The 18,045-nt window shown below is 41.0% G+C and overlaps 1 protein-coding gene across 1 annotated transcript; it reads left to right on the top strand.

Annotated features, from left to right (window-relative positions):
* The first annotated feature begins 3,097 nt into the window (after positions 1-3,097).
* NR1D1 (nuclear receptor subfamily 1 group D member 1) lies at positions 3,098-16,521 on the top strand. Its single transcript, XM_026679693.2, has 8 exons — positions 3,098-3,561; positions 9,266-9,595; positions 9,947-10,035; positions 10,993-11,137; positions 11,954-12,528; positions 13,450-13,635; positions 14,914-15,124; positions 15,618-16,521. The coding sequence occupies exons 1-8, from the start codon at positions 3,501-3,503 to the stop codon at positions 15,812-15,814; spliced, it is 1,794 nt and encodes a 597-aa protein (XP_026535478.1). The 5' UTR covers positions 3,098-3,500; the 3' UTR covers positions 15,815-16,521.
* Positions 16,522-18,045: the final 1,524 nt, after the last annotated feature.

Here is an 18,045-nt window from a genome sequence, read left to right as displayed (position 1 = left end):
GGAACTTAAAAAGTACAAAGAAGATGCACAAGAAGGAAGGGTTCTTTTGGCTTCGTTTTTCAATTCTTAGAAATGGAGATTTGGAACTATGAGAAATAACAAGAAAAGACTGCAAAACAAGAAGACTGGGACAAAGAAGAAGCCATCTTTAATGAACAAGCAATTTTATGTGGGGAAGAAAAAGGAAAGGGGGAAAGAGAATGGAGAATTTAAGACTAAAAAAAACAACCAAAGAAAAGAAAAATAATTTGAAAAATAAGTATAATACTGGAAAGCAACAGAAGAGGGAATACAGAAGAGAGAAATAGAGGTAGAGAGACAAGGGGTAAAAGGGAGAGAGAAGAAGAGAGGGAAGAAGGAAAGGAAAAGAAGTTACAAAGGTCCGGAGCAAGATATAGAGAAACATGACCTATTTAGAGATAATGGGTGAAAATCTAACTGAAAAAGGGATTCTGTAAAGGTACATAAGATTGTATTGTTATATTAGTAATAGAAATAACTTTAGAAAATTGGAAACAATGTATGATTAAAATGAGGAATAAAATAGTGTAATTTAGTGAAATGTCTGTGAATAAAATAAGTGAAATAAAATAAATGAGAAAATTGAATTAGGAATGAACAGGAACATTTTAATTAATGTTTTATAAAATATAAGTGATTAAATCCTTGTTGAACTCTCTGTGGAAAGGGAGTTCCCAAAATTTATGTGCAGTTTAATTACCAGACACTTGGTCAATATTGCCCTATCATATTGGAAGAATGCTGTGTTATGCTACGACACTACGATTAGTGCCAATGGTACTCCACCTATGTCTTGCCATAGACATATCTATACATGCAGCTCTTTCCCAATCAGGTGTATGTTTGCTGAGTTCATTTAGCAAATTTTCCCCTATGAGATCATTTTTTTCCAATCTGATGTCTTTTAGAATATGACTGCACCCAGAATTAAGGAAATTATGGAAGTCGCAGTCTCAAAACTAGAGGGCATCAGCATGGAGCTTGTATCTAATATCTTACCATTGTGGCTCAGACTATTGTCTCTTATGAGAAATCCTCTCCTTTAAATTTCAACCAAAATATAGCTTGTCTAAATAACTTTAGACAGGTCTTTAATGTTCAGATTCCTTACTGCCACGATACTATCCTGTCTTGCAATGAGGCCACTTAACTATTATAAAGGAGATGCTATTAATATTTAAGATGAGCTATATAAATAGTAGGTATCATGGTGAGGCATATGTCTTTAGAAAACAGCTGGGAATTGTGCTACTTTCCACAAGTCACACTTTCATAGTAGGTGCTGTCTAAAGCATGCTTTTGGAAAATGTGTTTATTCTAGTTGAACTGGTTTATACTAAAAGGGAACCAGAGTGGCCAGATAACAATGAACCACTGGTTTCCCTTGTCTTCAGTGGCATGCATTCCTCTGAACCATAATACAATACACATTGTTTCACAGTGCCTGCCTTCTCTTACTCAGCAATTGCTCTAGACTCTCCCAGGTCTCAGTGAAGTGAGTAATATCCCTTAAGGAAGACCTGATTACAACATGGGACCTAAATCCAAGTGCAGGAATGCAGCCAAAGGTGTGTTGCTTCAAAAGGCACATGGCATTCAATGAAACTCTTGAGCAGACAGCATGGAACATATTAAAGTGGGGGGTAGGCAACCTATGATGCTTTTTGGACTACAATTCTTACATCCTCTTGTCATTAGCCAGGATACTGGGGTTGATGGCAGTTCATATCAAAAATATCTGAGTGTTATTAGGTTGGCTACAACTATATCACACCACTGCAGAGAGAATAAAATAGCTCCTTCATTTTCATTTATTTTTTAAAAAGGGAAGTTAGTATTCTCCAGATATGCTGAGTTCAACTCCAACTATTATTTCACTAGCACATCAGGAAGACAAAAGGCAGAGGAGTTGCTTTTAAGACAGTAATGTTGCCTAGGAAGAAGGGGAAGCATCGTTTGCCTGCAAACCAGGAAATAGCCGCTCAGCTTTTGATGAGGTACAGTTTGAAAATTCCATATATCATACCTTACTCTTAGAATAAATACACATCTTGATCCTGGTTTGTCTTTTCATCAGGGTTTCTCAACCTCAACATCTTTAAGATGGTTGAATTTCAGCTCCCAGAACTTTCCAGCCAGCATACTTTAAGATTATGGGTGATGATGAAAGCTGCTTTAGATTAAGAATAAATCCCTGTAAACATCATTTTAAACGCCACTTTCAGAGAAGCCAAATTAGCATAACACAGCATTTGATGTCCATAACCCAGAAATTCATTCATTTCCTCCAGATGCTCTACCATTCCACAATCACTGTGATATTGGTCAGGATTATAGACTTGAAGTATAAAGCTCATGGATGCTACAATACTGTTACCCAAAAGAGCTATGGATATGGGGATCTCTAGTTAGACTGCTACTTTCATCACCAGCCAACCTGAGGGGATTTGGAATTCAACAAATTTTGGAGGAACGTTTGATGCTCAATCTCGTTTAATAGAGATGCAACACCCCCATTTCCATTTGAGCACTGTTTCGACAGCATGACTGGCAGCACAAAACTTGGGTATGTGTGTGAGTAATGATCAAAAACATTATCAAAAAGCACCAGTGATTTTTCAAAACGGGATGATGTTTGCTACTCGAAAGAGGAAAAACTCGGGAGAAAACGGCCGCATTGGAGAAGGTCCATTCTTATTCTGAAAAAAATCCCCGAACAAAAATTCTTTTTTCATTTCAGTATCTTTTGCCAACCCTACTTTAGCAGTCAATTGTGGTGAGGGCGAGCGAGCAGAGCTTCTTATCACACATCACGTTAAAGCATCTCGTTTTTCATGGATACTTCCCCTTTTCCCTATGTGTATGCTTAAACTTCAACAACTTTAATCTCTCCGGCCAAGCAGGCGCGAGAAAAATATTAAGCAAAGTCACTGCTTAGAGGTGTAGCGTGACCAAAAACTGCGCAAGCGCAAAAAAAATAAAAATACCCTGTACAGGGGAAACTACAATTCCCTGCCACCCTTGCGTTCAAGTCCTGTGAAGAAGCCCAATGCAATGTGCCCGCTCTTGCGGCAGCATTAGTAGAAAGTGTGTCACTGGGACACGAGGCTCTCCCTAGGAGTCACATGGTGGATGTTCCTGAGCCGCGTGCTGGTGTCTGCGCAGCTGCAAGGAGAGAGTGAGCTTTGGTAGATTAACATTTTGCAGGCGAAGGGAGAGGCAGCGGCATAATCGAGCTCCTGGCTGGCGTGAGAGAATCTTTTGCACGCGCAGCCAAGCTCCAATTCTTTCCAATCCGAGTGCCGGTGCAAATTACGAAGTTTAAAGAAGCAAGTCTCCATCATCCCGTGCAAGCTGAGGTTCTTTTGCATTGCAACATAACTTTGGGCAGGGGGGAAAAAAGGAAGAGGAGGGGGAAGAGAGCCCTTTGCTTTCCTCCCTCCTCACCAATCGAATCTCAACTTGCATCGCCGCTTGATATGAATGACAACTATCAGCTGAACAGGATGGCAACTTTGGATGACAACAACAATGCCCCAGGTAAGCCCCTGCTTTTCATCTGTCGGATTCCCATGTCGATTTTATTTCCCTGTACTTAAAATACCGGTGATTTTAACCCTCCTCATTCGCACACTTACCTTTGATACCCTTTTGTGTAGGACAAAGTCCACTCTCGGTGCTCAGTCTCCTCCGATATGTTTTAGTTTGTGCACCAGCACCCCAGCTAAACGAAGTCTATGTTTAATCAGCGTAAGTTGAAAGGATAGGCAGGGGTCACCCACACCCACCCACACAAATAGGGCGATTTTGTACGAAGTTATTATGAACTGCACTAACTGTACATAGGATAAAGGAGCCTTTCCGAACCGCCATACCACAGAATATATTTTAGGAAGTGGGAGGAAAGTCCGGAGAAAAATCGCTGCTACCCTGTTCTCGTCTCCAGGTCAAAGATCGTTTAATTTGCCACACGTGCACTGTGGCTCCCTCTTGGGGATCGGTAAAAAGGGAAGTAAAGTTTAGATACCAGTTTTAAGGGAGGAGATCAACCTCCTCCTAAGGAGAGAAAAGGGCAGAGCCCAGGACTTAGGTCACTAATCGTCGCAGGGCGACGCCCTTTCTTGTCCTTTGAATTGAGGGGCAGATGGCGAATGGGGGCAATCCGGAAGAGAAGGGAGACTTTTTGTTTTCCTGTTGCGCCTCGCAATTATTTTTCAGTGAACTTTCCTCTGGGAGAGTCAGGAAATTCGTAATTTCTCTCGATATTCCCATCTCGCCGTTGTGCTTATCGTCCTGAGATATCACTCTCAGGGATCTTCCCCTCCTCGACGTTTGAAATCGCGTTGCCCCCTATGGCATCCCACCCTTATTTTGGGATTCCCCTATCCAGAGTCTCACGTGTCCTGTGTTCAGACTCGGCCACGTGCAAAGTTTGTTTTCCTCACCAGGCCCGCCCCTACCATCCATTGGCCTATCCCGCCTCAATTACATCTTTAAGCCACGCCTGTTTTTGAACGTCAACATTCAGGAAGAAACAGTTCCCTTTCTCCTCCCTCCTGGGCGGGCGTTTGGGTGGCCTTTGCTGGTGGGTGGAGGAGGAATGGGAACCAATGGAGAGCAAGGGGAAGGGCAAAGCGTGAGGGGCAGAGCTGGGACAAGGGAGGAGGGCAGGGGGTCCATGTGCGGACGGGACACGTTGGGGAGACTCGTCCGACCTGCCAAGCTTATTGTCGTGTCTCCTATTCATTAAACTGAGCGAGGAACGGCTCTTAAGATCTTTGGGACATATGAAAATTTTGGTTAGGTCATGAGGCCTGCCCAAATGCCAACTGCGTGAGTGGAACCTGCATCTTGGGATGTGCCCAAGATAAACTAAACATTAAGTAATGCAAGCATCCCAACCCTTGAACCTCTTCCATTCTGGTGGTTTATCTCCATTTTATTCCGAGACTAATCTGTCCCCACCATCACCACTAACCACACTTGATGGCAGCTCCTAGCTAACCTTGATAAATAGTATATAAGAGGCTGACAGGAATTACCTGGATTGTAGTCTGGATAGGGAAGTTAAAAACACACAAACACACACTCTCTTATGTATTTTTGAAGAAGACACTGATTAGCTGCTGTGAAGCTGCCAAGGAAAGTTTATGAACATAACTGCAAGTAGCTGAACTTGATGCAACATCTGATGTTGCATTTGTTTTAAGGTAATGGTGTCATCACAGTACAAGAGAAATTGAGGGGGCTTCCTCAGTTATCCATATTGCTGGATTGTACATTTCTTTAGAAATAAACCCACTGGGATTGGGATTATCCACACCCCATATACTTGCACTGGTATGTGTTGGGGCTTGGATTTCTTCGTGAAAGTGGTTTGTACGTGGATGCTTTAGTTTGGGGTTAATAAACATCAGTATAACAGCAAATATTTTTTCTACAAACTTTACTCAACCTGTTTTTTGCAACTAAATTTGAGCCTGTTCTTAGCCACAAAAATGGTTAAAGCACTGGTTTAGTGTTTATTCCATCACACCACAGGGATCTTTCATATAACATTAATAAACATATTAATCTGTTTCAATAAGTGATCAAATTCTCCTCTTTCTGCACTGTTGATGTCTTTATATCCAAAGAGCTCTTATGCAATTTTATTACAAGCAGTCCATTGAGTAGTGTCCTCATGAAGCGAACAAATTGACAAACTCTAGCTTTGTATCTAAGACTAACATGTTGGCAATGCTCCAATATTATCCATAGCCACTCCCGAGCCTCCACTTGGGTAAACTAGTGGCATATATTGCAAACAGACATGACACACCTTTCCCTTCTTCAGACCCATTTGGAAGTTTTCCAGCTTGATGTGCTCGTAACTTTCAGTGCTGTCTTGTGCCTTCAAGCATTATTTATTCTCTATGACTCACCTGGGATGGTCTGTTTTAATATTCCTGGGAGGGACAGCTGCACATGTACATAGTTTCCTCCACTGGGATTCCCCGCTCCACCCTTCATGGTGTGAACTGGCAGGTTTTCAAACCCTGCTGCTTACCTGTTAAAAAATAGGGAAGTAAGATTGTTGTAAAAGAGGGCAGAAGCAGAGGAGAAAAAGGGCCTGAGCCTACAATTTGGCAGTAGCTCTCTTAGATCCAAATGAGAGACAAGATGACGAAGATATTTGCCTTAACCAGCCAAAAGAGTTGGCTGCTTTCCAGGTCCCTGCAGCCCAGTAGTTCTTAATTGAACTAGATGCTGTAATTTAAACTATCTTCATCCTTGTTTGTCCTTGGTACTTTCCTGGTCATTATGTTTAAATTCAGAGATTGACAAAAGTTCCAGATTAATACTGGGCTGCATGACATTTGGAGCAGTCTAAGCTGGGAATAGTGAAATTGCTTCTTGAATGTTTGTTGTCTTTTAAGTTACTGAGAATTTCCTTTGGCTGCAGTACTGTAATTGGTGCTTTTTTTCTGGTAAGGAATGTCATTCATAAGCTACTCCCCCCCCCACTTTTTTTTTTGGGGGGGGTGTCTTCAGATTCCAGTTGACACCTAGATTGCCATTTTTATTTTCTGAAGCTGCAGAAGGAAAAAGAGATCTCATTTCCTCACTTACTCTCATTGAAACCTAATTTCTGTAGAACAAGTGGTGAATTAGTGCATAAGCAGGTTATCTCTGGCTCATTTAATAGGGAGAAAAAGGTCCCTTATACTGTAATGTAAGAGGTAGAAATGAATGAAAGGATTTGGGGACATTATCCCATTTCTTTAACCCTCATCCTGATCTTCCCTGTTGTCTAAGAAGATTAAGTTCTAGGTTAGAAGCTGCAATCTCAACAGGATCAGAAGCCATCTTCCAAATGTACAGAAGATTAGAGGATAGTTACTAGAGATCCTTTTTTAACCCAGCAGGTATCTGAGAGCATAAAGGAATGTTTCTTTTTGGGTGGGGCGGGGGAGAGAATGCCTGGAATGGGTTGATATTATCCATAACACTAGAACTGGAGGGGTGTTGTTGTTTCAGGTTCAGGAAATTTAGTAATGCAGGAAGCGTACCAAATAAAAAGAATGCAATTTCTAAAAGATGCCTGGGCATTTTTTATTTTTATTTTTGCAGGAAAGTATTACAGAGTTGTATTTTTTTCCTTTCCTTCTGGAGAAGGATTCTTCACTCTAGCCCCTTTTTGGGGTGGAAAATATTTTGTAGGGGCAGTTGGGGTGATAAGTATCTACGATAATAAAAGAGTAGCATAAGGTTAGAAGACCTTAGCTAGGAGATCTTGTCTTGCTTAAGGCTGGTGACATCTTAACCTTTTTGATAGGATGTGATAGCCATACGGAGCAGCCAAGCATGATTGGCAAGTTCTAGCAGTTCAGATATTTTGGGACTGCAGACCCAGAAATCCCTGCCAAGACCTCAGTTTGGGAAAGGCTAGATTAATCCATGCCATCGTCTTCCCTGTTGGCAAAGATTGCTTTTGGATTGCCAGCCATAACTGGTATTGTTTCAGCTTCACCCAAGCAAGTTGTCCCAACTCTTGGGTTCCACCTAATAACTGAGCTGGCGGGAATAAAGCTTGGCTGTCCCAGTCAAGACTGGCTTGTTGTCAAAGGCCCTACCTGGGTACTGAATGTGCTTCTCCCACGTGATCTTGTTTATAAGCCTTCTGGCATGTATGATTTTGTTTTTGTTGCTCCAAGATTCCTTGGCAGTAATATTTGCCTCCTGGCAAGTGGCCCGGTTCTGAAACCTTGAGTCTTTTTTTTAATCACCAGGTTCCCATTTTAACTGATCTTTTGGATTTTTTTTAAAAAGAAATAATTATTTTGGCTTCCACCTGTTTTTCAGTGAAGTTTTGGCTGCCTGTTTCATTGCTACAAGTTGTTTGCTTTTCCTTTATTCCATCCCATTTGCAGCCTAAGATATAGGTCAACATCTGAAAGCAGAAAGAATTGGGTTGCAAAATAAATATGGTAATTTTGGTGAGATGAGTTCAGAGCTTGCAGCTAGGAAATAAACTTGTTTTATCCAGACGTGTTTGGGAAGAAAAGTCTGCCATATACTTCGCATAGACTGCTTTGTTTTCTTACTCCTAGTTTATTTACACTAGTGTTGTACTCCCATTCCGGTCCAGTTTTTGCAAATGCTTTCTAGAATACGGACATGATGTTCCCATTCACTGTTCTGCCACATTTTACGCAAGTTGCTTGTCCATATTGTAAACTGATCACTAATTGCCACCTTTTTTTTTTTTTGTATATGATGATTCACCCAAATAGTATGGTATGAGAGGCATATAGGAAACACATATTGTAGTTGCAGGTGATGAGAGTTGACATACCTTTCTTAAAGTATCATGTTAATTAGAGATTACTCTTGATAATCAAAAATGCTTCTGTATTCCCAGATAAAACCCTTGAAACTCAGTTGATTCAGTAAATAAGAAACAAGGAAAAATCACCATAAAAATTTAAAGTTTGGAAGGTATCTGGGGGCCATCTAATCTAAATGTCTACTGCAAGAATCTTACTAACGCATCCTTGAATGGTGGGCATGTTAGTCCTCTAGACATTTGTTTATCTGGCTGAGATAGAATGTAAAGTATTCTTATGGAATTCTTGCCTGACATACATGACTCAGTAGATCTAGGTTGCTAGCTGTATATGAAATAGGGAAACAATTTAATCCCAAATCAATCCTCTGATATATGTGAGAAGCTTAGTGTTATTACCCTTAGCAGCTTGCTAAGTCTTCAGCTATTTGCTCACTAAGCATTTCTTGAACCACATTGCCTCTGCTAGTATAATAAATGAAACATTTTCTTTACTACATTCAGAAATGTATAAATCTCTCTTATGTCCTATTTTAATAGTGTTTTCCAAAGATAAAAATCAGCATTTGTCAAGGTATTTCCATCTCTCTTCTTTCTCCTTTCCTTTCTCTTCTGCATTTTTAAAACCTGTCTCTTTGGTCATTCTTCCCTAACCTGAACTCTCCTAATGTGCAAGAATGTCCCTTCCCAGAATTCCCAGCCTAAATGACTAGAGGTATTTTGGGGTCAGGCCAGAACCTCAGGTTTAGCTCCAATTTTTTTTTAAAAAAAATATTGAGGACCGAGATTAGTCTTCACCTAGATGGCATGTTAGAGACATACAGTTAACTGACAGAAACAATCAGTTGAGAGACTATTCAAGTGCTCTAAGGTAAGAGAGACTAACATAAATTTCTTTTTTTTCTCTTTATGCAGGTGGTGTGATCAGTTACATTGGTTCAAATGGATCTTCCCCAAGCCGCACCAGTCCCATCTCTTTATGTGGCAGTGACAGTTTGAATGGCAGCTGCCAACTGTTTTCCCACCCAACTTTTCCCAACTACTTCCCACCTTCGCCCACTGGATCTCTGGTGCAGGATTCTGGACGCTTCTACGGGGGTAGTTCGGCTGGACTTGGCGATGATGCCTCCCCGTCGTTGTCGTCTTCCTCCTCTTCCTCCAGCTCTGGAGGTTCTCCAGTGGGACTCCAAGTGACCTTGGATGATGGGAGGCGTGTCTCCCCTATCAAAAGCACCAGCATCACGAGTGAGTGATGAACTGGAAAGCTGCGCTTTGGGGGATGGGATCAGATTGAGGATGATGAGGTGAGCATGGATTTGAGAGTGAGTGTTGAGATGACCACACTTCACAGGATAGTTGTGGGCTCACAGGTTCCACCAACTACCGACTGTTTTGGCAGACTCTGGGATATTCAGGTACTTCAATCTATCAGTGTTGCCTTTCTGACAACATTGATTCCAGCTGTGTTCCTCAAAAACAACAATGTGCATCCAATGTGTGAAAGCTCGCCAGTGTTGAAGAGGCTGAAGTTGTAGAATTGTGAATCCAGTCTTCAAACAAAGCATCTCATAGCCTTTGTCTTTCTTTCTTCTTCAGAACTCAATGGGATGGTCCTTCTATGTAAAGTTTGTGGTGATGTTGCTTCCGGCTTCCATTATGGTGTCCATGCCTGTGAAGGCTGCAAGGTAAAGTTTTTACCTCCGCATACTTAGACATTCCAATACTTTTGAACAAGGAGAAAATATGTCTTTTTTCACATAAATGAATCTATGAGAAAATATCATTTTGTAAGTCTTTGATGAGATCGAGAGCTGCTTGTGAGCATAGTAGCACTTTTGAGCATGTTATGCTCTAGAGATCCGGTCTGTCTATTGATTGCTATTAGTGACATCAAAGATTTATAGTGTGATTTGATTACTTACCTGCTCTTCTATTAGAACTGCCTCAGAGTTGACTGCTTGAGGCTCTCCATCCAGGTGCACTGATACTTAATAGTGGCATTCCAAGCTATATTATTTGAGGATAATGAAACCTGTCAGCATTTCTAGATGCCATAGCTGCAAGAATACCTTAGATAGTGACATGCAGTTAAGCAGAGCATAAGATTCTTCTGCAGTCAATTCTGCTTCAACTATAAAAATATTTTAATAAAAATGCAATGCACTATTTTTAGAGACTCTTACTTGCAATTACTATGGAGAAAAGACCTTTGTGTCAGACTTTATGGAGGTAAATAGCAAATGTAGTTCTTTTCTCCTCTCAGATTTACACTATAGACTAAGGTTTCTGAACCTTAGCAACTTTAAGACTTGAAAGCAACTTTCAATTTTCAACTTTCAATTAATATGGAGAATTTGGGGAGTTAAAATTCAGCAGTCTTAAAGTTGCCATGGTTGAGATTGCTCTAGACTTTTATAAGCTATTGAGGTTCCTACCCTTTTTTTCTTAGAGCCACGCACATAGCAGAATTGTTGGGTGAAAAAGAATACACTTGATAATTTTTACACCAAAAGCACTTGCAGTTACACACTGCTTCACAATTTCAAGAGGGGTGTATTGAAACACACACCCTAAGAATTAACAGTCAGACTTAGCTGCTCACTGTTCAGGTTAAATAAAATACCTGTCCCTCACAACTGCAGGGTTTCTTTCGGCGCAGCATTCAGCAGAACATCCAATACAAAAAGTGCCTGAAAAATGAAACTTGCAGCATCGTCCGCATCAACCGGAATCGTTGCCAGCAGTGTCGCTTTAAGAAGTGTCTGAGGGTTGGCATGTCTCGTGATGGTGAGTTCCTGCAGCAGGAAATTAAGAGATCTCGGGAAGAGCAACAATCTAGTTTTCTGTAAACCTTTTGGTGGGCTCTCAGGGTGATCTCAGAAGATCTGAGACCAAAGGGTAAATCATATGCACTACAATACAGAGGTTTTGGGTTGTCTTCCATCTGTAATTCTTCTGATCTACTCTTTGGTTCTTGGCTTTTGAGAAGCCCCTAAAAGGTCCGAGGGAGAGCTCTTGCATGGTGCACTTGGACAGCATTGCTGAAGGGTTTGGGGAAAGTTATGTCGGGGGTGGTTGTTTTTTTGGACAGAGCAAATGTTTCAGTCTTGTAGAATTTATTTGCTTGCTAGCATAGATTGTTCTCTAAAAGGAGGACTAAGCACATTTGGACCTGGTTGGAGAATGGCTAGGAAATCCCAGAAATTTATGTTGAAAAAGTAAAACGGAAGCAATGGCAAGCTACTTTGTATAATTGCAATGATGACAATGATATATGCCACTTAACATAAGCAATTCAATATGTGTGAAATCTCCAGATTTCCACTGAATAGTTTATCCTGCTATTGTCTCATTTGTCAGCAAAAGGAAAAGCATGATGTGTGGGCATAAGGCACACAGGCTTTTTCCTGGGCTCCATCAATGGAAAGTCTTTGAAGATGAAGTTTACCCTATCCCTGCTTCACTTTCTGGGCTTTTTGTAAGAGTTTGTGCTTTTAAGAAAAGCCATGGATTAGATTGCAGTTTTAAAAATATCTATGTTGACCCTTGGATTCCACAGGAATATTTCATGTATTGTCATCTATTTTTCTGCATCCTGTGCAGCTGTACGATTTGGGCGCATCCCCAAGCGTGAGAAGCAAAGGATGTTGGCTGAGATGCAGAGTGCAATGAACAACATGGCTAATAACCAACTGAGTGCACAGTGCCTCCCTGAGAATCTGCCCACAGGACACTCGCAGTCCAGTGCCCTCTTGCTGGGCCACCAGTCTCAACTGGCACCTTCTTCCCCACCATCCTGTGCAGCTTCCCCACCCCAGATTTCTCCTTGCTTCTCCCAGTTTTCTCAGCAGCTGACACCTCCACGATCCCCAAGCCCCGGAGATGTCATGGAGGATGTAATCGCACAAGTGGCTAAAGCCCACAAAGAAATTTTTGTTTATGCCCATGACAAACTGGCTACAGGGCCCCAACCACCCACAGGGAGTAACAGTTCTCCTAGTTGGGACAACAACTGGTTGAGTAATGGCTACCGCACCAATGGGCTGCATCTTCAAAACGACAATTGGAACACTGGCTCTGCCTCTCGTCCCGCTTGCCACCAGAATATCCATGGACATAGGTTTTGTCCCTCTGGGGAAGCAGACCTCTCCCTTAGGCAAGGCAAAACCAGATTCTTGGTAAGTGTTACTTTGCCATGGAAGTTCTCATTTGCCTTTCAAATTCAGTTGTTGCTAAATTGTTTTCCTGCTGCTGCTGCTGGTGGTTGGGTTTAATGTGGCCTGAAAATCAAGAACTTCCCTGGGGTGGGAATGAAATTCAAATCAAGATAGTTATGTTTATCTTAGCTGTTTGGTTAATTATTCACCATGTGATTTGGGTGTATTTTTGTCTCCACTGTTTTATGTTCTGGATACTTATTTATTAAAACTGGATTAGTTGTTCTGGTACCTTAAAGAGAAGTTGCTTATTTACCTAAGGAAGAGTATTTGTTTTCTCTTCTGTTCTTGAAGCTTTCTGTTTCAAGAAAAATCTGTTCTGCAGATTTTCTTTTTATTTCATAAATGATTGTGGACCATTTACCAAACAATAACTGCAATGTTTTTTAGAATGAAAAATAATACCCACCATTTGCAGTAGCGTTCAGTAATTTTTCAGAGCCTTTTGACCTCTGTTTGAATGAAGGTCAGAGAATTTGCCCCAGTAAAAACCTTGGGTGTGCAATCAGATTGCCCCAATTTAGGAGGTGTCTGCCAAAAATATTGGCAGATGTTCAACTGTAGGCATGGAATGTATTGAAAATCCTCAGTATTTCACTGTGGTTGCACGATTATTACGTGAAAGCAGAGCTTTCATGTTTTTTTTTTTTTTATAAAAAAAAAGCAACAAGGAAATCAAAATTTGCTAAGATTTTATTTAAGAATGTACATAACAATTAGCAGGTAAGAAAGGAAAAGTTTTTTTTTCTTAGAATGGAAAAAATGTATGCAAACAGCCAAAAATGGTGCTTAGAAGCTTTCTTTTTTGCTGGCTTACCTATTTCCAACCACTTAAATCCATACCCTTGTTTGTCCTTACATGACTATTTCCCCTCCCAACAGGCCTGCCCAGTGAATTGTCATCCTCATGGTTATAGTGGCCGCACATTTCAGGAGATTTGGGAGGATTTCTCACTGAGCTTTGTGTCAGCTGTACGAGAAGTTGTGGAATTTGCTAAACACATTCCGGGATTTCAGGAGCTGTCACAACACGACCAAGTCTCACTACTCAAAGCTGGCACATTTGAGGTAGGAAAATTTCCACCTACACTTAGATCCTCCTTAGTCACAAGCTATTAATATTCTGTGCCGGGAAATACTTTTTCCCAAAAACCTACTGCGCATTTGTAAACAGTGCAGAACAAAGGTTGTTTTTAAATCCCATCGCAAATTTCCATCTTTTTTTTTTATAGTACTGAGAAAGCATTGGAAAGACATTATATGTTGGCATTTTTCTTAAATATAAATTAATTAGAAATAATTAAAGATTGTTGTCAGGACAGTCTGCTTCTGGGAGGCTGTAATCTAGCCACACCAAGAGCAAAATAAGTACTTTGAAAAACCAGGAAAAGAATTTGGGCTGAAATTCTGACAAATCGTTTTTGAGATCTTTGAAAGAAGAACAACCACCTTGTGATTTGATCCTTAGCATGCTTTTTGCAAATTAATAGTGGAGAAAAGGGTTAGGGCTAATCCTTACCAACATGACTGCAGGTTGTGGGATTGTTTGTGCAAACTCAGCAGTATCAGAAATGGTCTTTTTGTATCTTCATTTCATCTATACTGCAAACGAGTGGCTTTTGTGGCACGCCACCTTTGCCTTTTAATGAGTTCCTATGGATGCCACTGGTCCTGGTGTTACTATGTAAATGTTTTCCAATGTCACTACATATTTATTGACATTATAGTCAAACCTTTATGACTTCAAAATAAAATTAAGCCGTCAACATAGTTCGTACCAATTTGGCAGATATGTTTTACTGGGAATGTGGATATTTATATACATAGCGGAGAAAGCTAAAAGTAACTTCATGCTTTAGCCCATGAGATTATCATATTTCTCAAGCTTATGCTATGATAGAGAGTTTGCATTAGATTCTTTAATCCATTGGCTTTGGAAGCATCTTGGAAGATTCTTGGCAGGAAACTCGAGTATTGTAAAATGGTGAGTTACATCCTAAAACTTGTATTCATGGAAAACTTGGTCACAGCATTGAATTAAGACCTTTGTGAAGCTGTGTGTGAGTGTGTGTAAGCCTCCATTTTTCTTCTCAAGCAGTCATATTGATGGGCTTTTTAAAGCAGTGAAAGACATCAAGTGATTGATATAGTAAGATTCTTCATTTGATTCTTCATGGACGGCACAAATTGCAATTATAATCCTTCCTAAATTGTAATTATAATCTCAAAAGTATGGAGATGTTTCTTATGTCACTTTGGTGTTTTTTAAAAAAATGCTTTTGACCAGTGTTTGTGGGAGCATATTATATTCTGAAAGCTCTTTTTATCTTTTCTCTCCAACCCTAGGTGCTGATGGTTCGGTTCGCCTCCCTTTTCAATGTCAAGGAGCAGACTGTAACATTCATGAGCCGCACAAAGTACAACCTTGAAGAGTTGTGGGGGATGGGCATGGACGACTTGTTAACATCCATGTTTGAGTTCAGTGAGAAGCTTAGTGCCTTGCAACTATCTGAAGAAGAACTGGGCCTCTTCACAGCAGTGGTGCTTATCTCTGCAGGCAAGTATCCGTTGACCTAGATTGGTTTGGTCCCAGCATACCTTGTTCTCATTCATTTGCTGTCCTTGCCAATGGCTTCCATACCTCCAGATTTGTGATTCTTCGCTACCCAATGTAACTAACCCCCAGCTCCCTCACACAAATCTTTTTAAAGTCCCTGCCTTCCAAATACTAGAAACCTTGTAGGTGTAACTGAAATTCTCCATATTCTTCTTCAATACCAGCAGCTCTCCCTCCAACATTACATTTTAGCAAAACCTTTTGTTTGTTGTGAAGATGCATGGCGATGGTTCTTTAGAAATAATAGCCAACTATATTTCAAGGATTGTGATCTGCAGGTCATCTCTGGCATGATTTTCTCTTACAATTGGGCATTCCTGTGACCTGGAGGGAGGCTAGACATTTCTGATATACTGCAGTCTGGACTCTGGTTTTATGTAGTTCTTTTGCAGCCTTCCTCTGCAGTACTTACTGTCCATTCCTCTCCATGTAGATCGCTCAGGCATTGAGAACCCAGCATCAGTGGAACAGCTGCAGGAAACTCTGATCCGAGCACTGCGAGCTCTCATCCTCAAGAATCACCCCCAGGAGACATCCCGCTTTACTAAATTGCTCTTGAAGCTGCCTGATCTGCGCACCCTCAACATGCACTCCGAAAAGCTGCTTTCCTTCCGCATTGAGGCTCAGTAGAAGATAGTGCGGGCAGAAATACTGCGAGTCCAGGCTCCTGACCAATTCTCCCTGCTTTATTGCACTAACCAGACTATTTTGAGCCTGGACCTGGCTATCTATTTATGTGAGTGTAGCAGCTGCTCCTACTGCCTGCTCAGATACAAACAGCACAACCGCCTTTGTAAATATATCCTTGTATATTGGAACTGTGTGAAGAGAATACCCCTCTCTTCCAGGCTGTGGTGCCAACTTCAGGAGAAAAATACAATGAAAGCAAACTGTCTGGGTGGTTGTTCTTCCTCCTTTTGTTCACTTGTTGCTCTCCTAAGTCAAAACTACTGTGGGGATTGGGATCAAGTGTGGCATGATCCTTGGCTGCTACCAGAAGGAAAGCAAGTCTTAGATAGAGGCAGGTAACTGGAGCCCCATTGGCTTTTTCTAGGGAGGGTGGGTGATGTGGTCTGAAGTCCTGTAAAAGCCACTAGGTGAATTTAGGTTCACCTGCCTTATTTATTCCTTAAAATGTTCATCTTTTCCTTTCTGGTGTAGGAGACCTATGAGTCCCTTTGTGATAGGGCAAAATTATTTTGAAATAATGTCCCTTGTCAATAGAAATGCAAGGGAAATAACTAAGCCACCGTCTTTGAAATACTCCTGTCTAGCAGAAAGAAAAAAGGCATGATCACCCATCCTCAGATTAAATTTAAATAAAATGAGGTTTTCTGTCAATTAGCCTCTTTTTCCATGGCCTGAATGCTTGATAAACTTTCTGTGTATAGGGGAACTGAAGTTTTACCATTAAGACAGGCTTTGATGGGTAAAATGGTAGAACAAAACAATTGCGGAACAGATTTCAGCCCAACCTTGTACTCAGTTTTAGCAGTTAAAAGAAAGGATGTTATGCCAGCTACCATTTACCAGAAATGAAACACCAAAAGTCAGCTGGGGCTGTGAGTTTTTTTTGTCTTTGTTTAAGGGTAGGTTTGTTTGTTTTTTAATCATATATTTATTACATAAATATATAGTAAAATAGACCGGCAACAATTACCATAAAAATATCTTTCTTTAAAATCCTGACCAAAAACACAAAAAGGGTTATTTTTTTTCCCCTGCCCCAGACTTGTCAGGGTTATTTTTTTTTTTCAAAATCGCACGTCACAGACAAATTGTGATTGTCGTATTTTTTACATCAGCAGCTTCCTGCTTCCCAGATGCAAAAAAAAGGAAAAGGAAAGGAAGAAAAACAGAAACAGAAAAAGAAAAAAAGACAATAAGGGAGAGGGAGGGAAAAGGGATGAGGCAGAGGGAATACTTCACCCACCTGGTTTTTCCTTCCCTCTGAACTCTTTCCCCACCAACCCAACCCCCCCCCCTTCCGAAAACCCCATCTCCCAAATGTACATTCACTAATTCCCTGCTCACAGTTTCTTTCCCTGCTCTGGACTGCGAGGGGAAAACCACGATGCATAGTATATTGGGGTTTAAGTATAAAGTTAAGCACAAAGTTGCTTCCTTATTGGAAACTCCTTTCTATTTTTCCATAATCTTTTACGATAATCTGGATTCAAAATTTTAAAATAAAAACCCTTTCAGAAAGAAAAGACAGACTGGCTGGGGTGATGGTGAAAAAGGTAGTGGGATACCATTTATAGGACTGCATGAGGTATGTATTGGCAAAGAAATACTGAGAGGAGGTGTGGGAATAATAATCAGTTTCTCTCCCCCCCACCCCCCACGGTCTATAACGTGAAAAAAACCTGCTTCTTACCCATAGTCATTAAGTGCCCTACATGGATGGAGGAAGGAACTTTGGGGCATTGTGCCCTGAGAAGCAACACCTTTACTACAGATTGCAAAGGATTTTGCTTCTCCAAGAAGGGTGGCTCCCACCCGCATAGAAATGGCACGGCATACAAAGGGAGGTGGGAGAGATACTGTCTTCCTTGCACTGAACTCTGGGCAAAATGTGAGCGTGGCATGATAGGGAAAATGACACCTGAGATGGCCAAGTATCAAAGTATGAAGTATCGTGGGAGGGATTCACATCCTGAGATCTTCACATGACATTAAGGTTAAACTATGACCCAGGCAGCAGCCTATGTGTCCTACTCCAGATGACATAAGATGGATGACAGTGCCACAGTGGACATAAGATGGATGACAGTGCCCTCTATAGGTAAATGGGCACATAGGAATAAAGTCAGAGGCCTTCTTTCTCCATTAGCAGCTTTCTTGCATATATAAATCTC

Source organism: Notechis scutatus, chromosome Z (assembly GCF_049901735.1).
Source record: "Notechis scutatus isolate UNSWTSFEM ecotype Mainland chromosome Z, rNotScu1.2, whole genome shotgun sequence".
In the NCBI taxonomy this organism is placed as follows: Eukaryota; Metazoa; Chordata; class Lepidosauria; order Squamata; family Elapidae; genus Notechis; species Notechis scutatus.
Note: the sequence above shows the minus strand (reverse complement) of the source record. Positions and strands in the feature narration are given on the sequence as shown.